The sequence below is a fragment of the Acanthaster planci genome, linkage group LG20 (genome assembly GCF_054643075.1).
Source record: "Acanthaster planci isolate LZ-2023a linkage group LG20, COTS_SCS, whole genome shotgun sequence".
Taxonomy (NCBI): Eukaryota; Metazoa; Echinodermata; class Asteroidea; order Valvatida; family Acanthasteridae; genus Acanthaster; species Acanthaster planci.
In genome coordinates, this window is record NC_141796.1 from 9,682,567 (window position 1) to 9,692,507 (window position 9,941).

The following is a 9,941-nucleotide window of genomic DNA, read 5'->3' on the forward strand; positions in this document are numbered from 1 at the left end:
TTCTCGGATAAATAAATGTTGCTGCAAGTACAAACAAATAAAACAATTAATCAGAAGATGAGATAATTCCGACACATTGGAAATGCTGTCTTGTCTCAGAAAAAAATAAGTAAAAATGTAGCTGAAAGTTTTAGAAGATTTCTCCGTTATCAGGAAAATGGAGACTTCGACCATGGCTCCATGCTTCGACTGAGTTAGAAATTCTGAATAATCCCAGTGGACTTCTCTCCTTTCTTAGACCGCTAACAGGAATTTCTTTCGTGATAACAAGAGTTTTGAATATGCATTAGTTGTGAGTACAGTTTTCAATGACGTGTACACAAACGGTACGAGAAGAAAGCATTTTGCCCAGCATGGCTGAGACGATGGAGGTAAAGAGGCTGATTAGGCTCTTTCTTTGCAATCAAGTTTCCAGTTGCTAGACTTAATCTTTTATGCATGATATTGTAGATAATATTGAAATCAATTTTTGGTCGTTTTTCATCACGTGAAGTTCTGACTAGCGCCGACAGCGAAGCTCTGAACGAGACCAGCGCTGGCAGCAGGCCCGCGTTCTTTTCTGTGCGTTTGTCACGTGCGAACTCCAGTGGTTTTCGCACGTAGCTATGTACAGGTGCAATGTGCATTTGGCGCGGCCATAAGCTGGCTGTCATGCGTGGCTGTGGCACTCAGGGTTGCTTCGAGAACGCGAAATCACTAACTCCGTGATACTCCTTGCACATGGAAGGCACTGCAGAAAATCAAAGTAAGCCTTTGCTGCCATACTTCGAGAACTCCCTTCGAGTTCTCCAAGTGGTTCTCCAAATGGCTAGGCATACTAGGCTAGCGTAATGGTCCGCGTGTGGCCAAGTCTGTATTCTTGGCCTCCCGTCCAAGCATAGTGTCCGCTTTGCCATTTATTAACCCTAACCCACGAGGGCCTTTTTGCATAAATTTAGCCTGACATTTCTTTTGAATCAACCGCACTGCTCGAGAATGCCATTCGCACTGCCTCAACATAATGACAGGAAATGCCGGGAGGATTTTGAAGGATTGTGGCAGTAGGCACACCTCCAAGTAACATTTTCAAGAAATTTGGAGGATTGAGGGAGAATCCAACTTTTCACCCCCCAAATTTCAGTGCTCCAATATCCTCCAAAATCACCCAAAGGATTTTGGAGGATTATGAGTAGGGTTAGGGTTATTCTTGCCCTGGGGAGAGACGGGTAAGCATTACAGTCCTAGTCGAGCCATGAACCACCTTTGCGTCCATACTCAGCTGGTGTCTTTGGTCCAACATCACAGGCACAGATGTCCGATATGGCAAGCGTTTCGAGTCAGGTTATAGTCAAGCCGGAGCCTGGGCTAAAACCCCTGGTGAACGGGGGGACGGAAGGGGACACGGAAGGGCACACGGAGAAGAAGCCGAAGCTGGAGGAGATGACGTCCAAAGATTACTACTTTGACTCATACGCCCACTTTGGAATCCACGAGGTGGGTCCAATAATTCTCAACCCTCGGTGCTGTTGTGTAAATCTTTCTCATAATTACTCTCACCGCCGGTAACAAACAAGGCTTTCACAGAGAAATGACCTTATTCAGCACTGGGCTGAAATCAATTATGGTATTACCTGCTTCAGAATGGGTTGGAGTGAGTTTTTTTCCCTTCACAGTGAAATATACTTCAGGACTTGAATTTATTTCTTGCAACAAGAAAGAACCTGAAAAATGAGCGGAAATCAAGAAAAAAAAAATCCCTCCCGGAATCGAACCAAGAACATCCACAGTACATGTGCCTGTCCTTACTGGTTTCTTTTTTGCCCCTTGAAAGTTCCGGTGTGTTTTGTTGGCTAGATTGGCCGTAAACCAGAGCTGGTACATTGTGAGATAGCAGCGATGACTCTTTGGTCTGTATGCGTATACCTTTTTTTGAGCGTGTAGGCACAGAGCATGCCCACAACCAAGTTTATAATGGAGTGTTCAAGCTTCGTGTGGGCTCCAGGCTCTCAGTCAAAACAAACTCCTCCGATCTGCGTCATCTTCGAAGGTGGGGGGGTGTACATTACTTCCTTGAAAAGAGTTGAGTTGGCCTAACCTCCATCCCATCTGTAGGAGATGCTGAAAGACGAGGTGCGAACCTTGACCTACCGCAATGCCATGTGGCACAATAAGCACCTCTTCAAGGGCAAGACGGTGCTGGACGTGGGGTGCGGGACGGGGATCCTCTCCATGTTTGCCGTCAAGGCCGGCGCGGCACAGGTCATAGGGGTAAGTATGCCTACCCTGTCGGGGAAGCAAGTCTTGACGATCGGCCCTTCTCTGGTTGACTTGTAATGCGCTAATGTGTACATAGAACTTATCCTACCCGTTCAGGGTACAGTCAAGTCCCATCACAAGGTCCTCTTGAGTTTACAAATCACCTCATTAAAACAGGGACCTCGTTTACTGAGAAAGGAAAACGAAGAACGTTCAGACCAGGGACCTAGAAGTTTTAATTACAAGCAGGACGCTGAAGTTAACAGTTATTATCTGGGTTGGGGTGATTAGGGTTATTCCATTTTGAAAATCTGTCATAGCTGGTTGAGCTTCTTGTTTTCTCACATTGTGATGCGTCCGCAATTTCAGATTGAGTGCTCCAACATCATTGACCACGCCATGAAGATCGTCAAAGCGAACAAAATGGAAGACGGTAAGTGGCTGTCAAAAGGACCCCCTCACGGTTTTTCTCCTCGTGAAATAATCTGACCGCCAAGCTCTCCCCCGCTCCCTTCCAATCCATTGAAAAATGACCGAGAGGTTTGGTGGATCCGGAAAAATCGGAATGCTGAATTCCGTGATTTTTTTTCCCTCTCCACCAGTGATCACGTTAATCAAAGGCAAGGTGGAGGAGGTGACCCTGCCGGTGGAGAAAGTGGACATCATCATCAGCGAGTGGATGGGGTACTGCCTTTTCTACGAGTCCATGCTCAACACAGTACTATTCGCGCGAGACAAGTGGCTGGTAAGTGGGGGGGGGCGGCGCACACTCCACACAGTGACCACGTGAGGATGCTACTCATTTTGAGGTTCAATTTTATACTGGTGCCGGAGCACCGAAGCTTGCTAGGTGTGGGAAAATACTGCAAACGGGTTACCAGGCAAAAGGCCATCCCTAAGCATTGGTCGTGACTGGCTCTCCGCCAGTTTTTTGCTAAGCGACTGGTGCAGCATTCAGGTGACCAGTTTTTAACAGAATATGCACAAAATTTTAGGGTTTTTTTTTTTTGTTTTTGTTTTGCTTATTTCTTATAGCAGAGAAAAGTACCTAACATCCTGGAGTGTTTAGAGACACACAGAATTTCTCTCTTGCATTTGCGGACGGCTTTGTTACATCCAACAAAATTTTAGTCTATTATAAACTGCAAAGTAGCCTTAGTGTTTTCGGATTGAATTTTTTTATTTGCTTTTTATGAGTGGAATTTTCTTTTCTTGACAAGCCTCTTTTCTTTTTTTGGCGTTTTTGAATTGCAGAATAGAGGAGGGTTAATATTTCCAGACAGGGCGACTCTTCACATCACAGCCATCGAGGATAGGCAGTACAAAGACGAAAAGATTAACTGTGAGTTTGGAAACTGTGTTTCTGACAGAGGTTATGTTGAAGGGCAAGATTGTCTTGTCAAATATGAAAAAGTGCCAAATCTGGCTGCGGATGTGGATTCTTGTGCGTCAGTGCCAATGGGGGAGCTGCAGCCACTGAACAGCTGGCATGGGATTGGCCTGACGCTACAGTAAAGTGGAAACTGTGTGCATTCGGTGGGTTAACCTGAACCCCCCTTGGCTATTTTTGCCGGGGAACCTTCTCAATCCTCCAGTTTGGGGGGGGTGAAAAATTGGATTCCTGAAAATCACCGGTATGTGTGCACTGCATTTTTAAAAGCACCCAGCAGCATGTGGTTAAACATTCAGAAGTTTTGATGTCCGGACTTTGTGCGTCGTGCTGTTTTTTTTGTTCCCTGTTCCTAGAAAAGGAGAAGTCCCCCCCTTTTTTTTTTCAACGAGGGATATTTCCCGTTTTGTTCTGTCAGGGTGGGACAACGTGTATGGCTTTGACATGAGCTGCATCAGGGACATTGCTATCAGCGAGCCGTTGGTAGACGTGGTGGACCCCAAGCAGAGGGTGACTAACACCTTCCTCATCAAGGTAAGAATCGTTCCTCCTCACCCCGTTGGCGATTTTGTCCTGCCCCCAATTCCTCCGAAATAATACGCTGCACAAGAAGCCAGTGTCAGCCTCTTTGCTCTTCAAACTGTCTGTGGTGTTCAGCGCGGTATTTTTATCCCCCATAGAAAGATCTGCCGGGATCGGCATGTCAGGTGCGCGTTTAGATTTGTACATATTAGGTCTTTCCAGTCAGTGAGTAGTTTGGAGGAGTGTTTTTCATTTCAGATCTCCTCTTTAACCTGACATGGTTAATTTAACCCCATCTAATGTGACAGTTTATAGAGTATACCTTCCTCAATCCTACAAATTCTACAAAACCTTTTGTTGTATTGTGAAGAAACTGGGCGATAATACAGATGATAAGGTTTTAGTGGTACTTATGGGGTGTGGTTTAAAGATTTAAACCCCCCCCCAAAAACAAACATCTTCAGAAACTGACTTATGTTTGTCTTGGCCTTTTCGATGAGCAGGAGATCGATATGTATACCGTGACAATTGATGACCTGACCTTCACATCCAACTTCTGCCTGACCGTCCAGCGTAACGATTACATCCAGGCCCTGGTCACCTACTTCAACATCGACTTCAGCATGTGCCATAAACGGATAGGGTTCTCCACCTGTAAGTTTCGCCTCTTGCTTTCTCTTTTTTCCCTCGGTCAACCCCCCCCCCCCCCCGTGTCTAAAAGTTGTGGCTATGACTTGAAATAACGTGCGTGTCTATGGCAGCCAGTGGTTAGTGGAGTGCAGCCACATCCCATAGGTGTATGCATCACTGTCAGCCACAGCCACTTGAGTCGGACACAGTCAAGCACATTCTCCAGCTGCGAGCCGTTCCCTGTGCAGATATCGCTATTCCCAGTTACGTATTGTTCCCAATTTAGATGTGTAACTGTTGAAGAATCACAACCCCTCAAGGAATCATAGCCCAAATGAAAAACCCAACCCGACTGCTGTTTGCGTCCTCATTGCAGCACCAGACGCCCCCTACACTCACTGGAAGCAGACAGTGTTCTACATTGATGATTACATCACGGTGAAGCGGGGGGAGACTGTCAGTGGTGTCCTGTCCATGAAGCCAAACGTCAAAAACAACGTGAGTGCCGGGTACCGGTCAAAAACAATATGAATACCCATGATTTGCATTTAACCTGTTGTATAAAATCTCGTCATATTGCTGTTGGTTAACAATGCTGGCAGCCAGTGACTTCCTGTTCAATTACCACCTGAATCGTACCCTCGGTACTGTTCAGTGAAATTCGCTACTGACAACCAGCACTGAGACCACGCCCAGAGCCTGGTTCCAAACGACCCAATTCGATAATGCAAACCATCCATCACCCGGGCGGGGTTGCTTTAACCGTGCTTGAACCGAAGCGTTCATTGCCCCGAGACTCCCACCGTTAATCTGACGCTTTTTTGCGTCTTGTCGTTCGTTTTGTTTCTGCAGCGAGATCTGGACTTCACAATAGAGCTGGACTTTGAAGGAGAGCTCTCACAGATGAAACAAACCCTTCAGTACCACATGCGGTAGGGCTTGGGGGTGGGGCTTCACAGAGGAATGGAGGAAGGGGAAGCACCTATTACCCTATCTGCTCAGGTGCCGTTTTTATAGGGGGCAGTCTGCGTACCTGTCTTTTTTTTTGTCCTTATTTCTGTGCTCAGAGCTTCAGGTTGCTGATTAACAGCGTCATTGCTTGAAAAGAAAACTGAAAATTCTGCCCGTTTCCGGGAAACCTTCCGAGCTTTGCAAAACCCCTTTCCCTTCGAAGGAAACCACGGCAAATGCGGAGAACTTTTGCATCTCAGGGACACTTAAGGCCCCAGGTGGAGTTGATTGTGGCTGGGCTCTGCCTACCTCAATCCTGCAAATTCCTCTGGCACGGGAAGGGAAATGTTTTCAGACATTTTCTTTCTCTCCAAAAGAAACAAAACGATATACCATTTCCAAATCTGTCAAAATGGCATCTCGGTGTTTATTGTCAGAAATCTATGAATTCAGTCTTGTAGCTGCCTTGCCGTAGTTATTTTGCGCAGGGCTATGATGCCATCTGATTCAAGTGTCACTTTGGTAGATTCTTGGTGAAGTCCGGAAGGTTCCTAGCACAGCAAAGAATGTCTCAGGGGCTCGGGGTTAACACAAGACAGACCTCTTGACGAGACAAGGAAATGCTCTAATTCTGTCAGTGGTGTACATTTATCGTTTGCCATGCAACATGAACACTGGATACATGACTGCCTATATGTGATCATCCAAGACTGTAGAAGGCAGAAGTATGCTTAATGTTGTCTTATAAATACGCCTCCAAGTTATTTCATTTTTTGTGTGCCTTGCCTCCAATTTCGGGCCATGGTACACCTCAACCAGTGCCCTTAAGTCTGAGGTCCTGCCAACTTCTCAACCCGGGGTCCCGTCTATTTGGGCGTACAATCCCTGCTTTGACTAGCTGATCCCAATGGCAGTAAAAACAACATCGGATGGTCTGGGCGCCAGACTTGATTTAAAAAAAACCCAGAAAACTGCTGTGAGAGAATTATGTCTTTGCTGGGCACAGCGCGCACAGTGTGTTTGAAGGGACCACATTTCTAATTTCTAAACTGGAGGCCTATCTGGGATTTCAACTTGTAACCAAACTCTTCGTGAATTACACGTTATTCTTACGCCCCTCAAAGTGCCCGTTCTTTAACAAATTGTTCCCCCCCCCCCAAAATGTAGACAAATAAGTAACTAATTGCCGCACCAAGTTCAAGAAGTCTGAATAATTCCAAATTAATGAAATATATTGGTACGCTTCCGTACATGATGTTCTTAACGGCTTTGTAATTTGGCCCGCCCAGCTTGTGCTTGTGGTCGTAAAAAAAATATCCCAGTTCATCAAGTTGTTCAATTCAAAGTTCACACTTTTTTGATTGAAAGTAGAAGTAAATTCTTAAAAGTATACCAAGTTGAGAATTGAACCAGAGAATCAGGACAGTTAAACCTTGCAAATTCCTGGGGGAGGGGTTATCTACATTTTAAAAATATAGCCATGTCCATAATAGAGGCTTGGCGTGGTAGCCATCTTTGGTGTCAGTTCTTTTGTTCTGTAATGGGTATTTGCTTGGCCAGCACTCCTAGCATTTATGTCCTGCAGTACCTAGCGTTACCTAGTCGTTCTCGGCAGAACAGAATTTGTTCCCGATACGAACGGGGCTTGTTTCAGTTCAAAGATAAGCGTTGCAGGAATTTAAGACTGATCATCGCAAAGTCAGATCAGATTCACAGCTGCAGTAGTCGTCGTTCTCCGCGATGACTGTCAGTTGTCTGACAGTCGATCGCGGACCTGAAAAACCTAGGTTATCCTTTAACAGAAGTGCTACAGTCTATCACAGGCCTGTGTCTGAAATGATTCCTTAAAGACAAGTGACGTGGTTTACACAGAAAGTCACAGACAGTGGTGCATTCTCTTATTGTAAAGCCCGTTTTTTTCATGCGTGCATGCCGTTGTCCCCCGGTTACCAGCCGTGCTCCAGGTAATAAAGCTCAATGTGTCGGACTCGTGAAATTTCTTGTTTTTTAATTAACCCTTACTATGCCGAGTCCAACAAGATTCTTTGCAGTTTACGCAAAACCTTGGGGGTTACCTTGCAGAATCTTGAGAGTCGCGTTCAAGTGTCAAGTTTAACCGTAATTTAATATCATGTGTGTTATCTTCTTTTGTTAACGTTTTCTTTGTATAGTTACAGTCCTTTTAATTAAATCTTTGGGCGTGTGCTGCCTTGAAAGGGGAAAAAAGGCCGTGACTTGTAGTTATTGTGGTTTTTTGTTTTTCCATTTTGAAAGTTGTTTGCATTCTGTGTTGGAGTAGTTGATTGGGTGGGGCCTGAGACGAACGCAAGACAGATCAGTCACACGTAACAACGTGAACAATGATAAAGGAACGCCTCTGTTTCAGTTCATTTGATTAGCTTGTGATTTCCGTGAATTCTATCTGGGGGTCTTGTGGGGTGTTGTGAATATTACCCACCACCACCTCTTGGGAGATAAAAGTAAGTCCCTCAAAACTGACCTTCCTTTATGATCTACCTGTCAGTTCTTAATTGCTAAGTGCTTTGCTCCCCTCCTTTTAAATTTCTTCCCCCCCCCAGGAAAAATCCTGGCGACGCCTATGGTGGATACATCACAAGTATGCTTCATTGGAGAGTTCGTGTACATTGTACGTGTATGTTGTAGCACATTTCAAAAAATGCCTACGTGCGTAGTCGGAGCTGTCTCGACGGTAGTGCATCATGTTATCCAGATTGCACCGCCACGTTTTGGGCAGTAGACACATCTTAGAGCAGTCCATTCGCCCCCCCCCCGTCCCATGGTATTCTGACCGGTTGTGATTGGTAGACATTCGTGCACTGAAGTCTGAAACGCACGCACGCAGTTGTGGCGCACAAGGCGGGATCATTCAATGTGGCATTAGCCGGGAGAAGTACTTGCGATGTAAGACCTCTTTGTCCAATTATCATTCGAACCAGAGTTATTAATTAAATGAAAAGATTAGGGCAAGGAGGACCCCCTTTGGATTTGTGTGACCACGCCATCAACCCCCTAATTTAATTGTATTTATTTGGAACGGCAGACGATTTGAACTGCTTACTTCATAAAGCTGAAAGTCCCAGTGTTTAAAATTGTCATTCACATTAAGCTAGATTTAGGAATCTGCGCCCAAACGTCAAAAAAAGAAACAAAAACATACCATGGTATGGTTTTTCCTTTTTTTTCTTAATTACGCTATTAATATGCTACTACAAGGTTTGACTTCAGTCAGTCTTTTAATTAGCAATGATGTTTAGTAAAAACTCCAATCTGTAGATCCAGCGAATTCTTATAGACCTGGGTACAAAATAATGACCTCGTGAAATGCGTTCCATTGAGAATTTCTGGATTAATTTTAGAGGGGAATAAGCTATTTGCGAGTTAAATTTGAACAAAATCTGGTAAACTGAGTTATCTGATTGCACATAAACATAACACTTTGAATTCCCCAGACTAAAGACACTGTTGCTATACCTCGTGATTCGGGGCAAGCTTTTGCATAGCGACCACCATCTCTGGAATGGACTGGTTCCTTTGTACCCTTCTTATCCATTGAGAACAGTGTATTGTTGCAAGGCGTCTCTTATGTAATTAAGGAAAAGCTTGCCCCGAATCACGAAGTATATCAACAGTGGCTTTAGTATGGAGAATTCCAATTGTGCTCACGTGAATTTAAAGAACTCAGTGTACCAGATTTTATTCAAATTGAATCACAAAAAGCTTATTGGTGAGAGACTGTCCTAGCTCGACTGGGTTGGAGCATGCCATGTTTTCTACGTCCTCTAGTCTTGTAATGCAGAAAAGAACTGGAAAAAACTCAGATCACCCTCCGTAAAGGCAAGTTCCAAATAAAAGCCACCCAGAAAGGGTAAAATAGGCACTCAAAAGGAGTGAATTCCACTCTAAAGGATCTAAAATCTCTCCCCAAGTCTTGTTTGAGTTGTCCCCTTGAATCCTGTGGATCCTTGGAAGAGCGGAAATCTCACTCTTTTCAGTTGCTCGCATTTTCACTCCTTGAGTGGTTTCATAAGGAACACAGGTTTTTACTCTTTTGCATTTAGAATAGCCAGTTTTGTTCTGAATTATATATAATTAACATCTTGAAAATGTGTTCTGAATGTTCTTTTTTGTTATTGCATTGTTCTGCCTTCCACAGATCGCTCTTATAAACCATTTTCAACCATTTTTAAACCAT

At 44.6% G+C, this 9,941-nt stretch overlaps 1 protein-coding gene across 2 annotated transcripts; it reads left to right on the plus strand.

Moving 5' to 3' along the window:
- The first annotated feature begins 262 nt into the window (after positions 1-262).
- On the plus strand, positions 263-6,882 carry LOC110975049 (protein arginine N-methyltransferase 1-like). Of its 2 annotated transcripts, none has more exons than XM_022227145.2 (10): positions 263-371; positions 1,285-1,473; positions 2,092-2,247; positions 2,605-2,668; positions 2,838-2,980; positions 3,490-3,577; positions 4,044-4,159; positions 4,651-4,801; positions 5,154-5,275; positions 5,630-6,882. In XM_022227145.2, the coding sequence occupies exons 1-10, from the start codon at positions 309-311 to the stop codon at positions 5,711-5,713; spliced, it is 1,176 nt and encodes a 391-aa protein (XP_022082837.2). In that variant the 5' UTR covers positions 263-308; the 3' UTR covers positions 5,714-6,882. The 2 variants fall into 2 exon arrangements, with proteins under 2 accessions (XP_022082837.2, XP_022082838.2); XM_022227146.2 differs by lacking the exon at positions 263-371 and adding an exon at positions 612-745.
- The last annotated feature ends 3,059 nt before the right edge of the window (positions 6,883-9,941 follow it).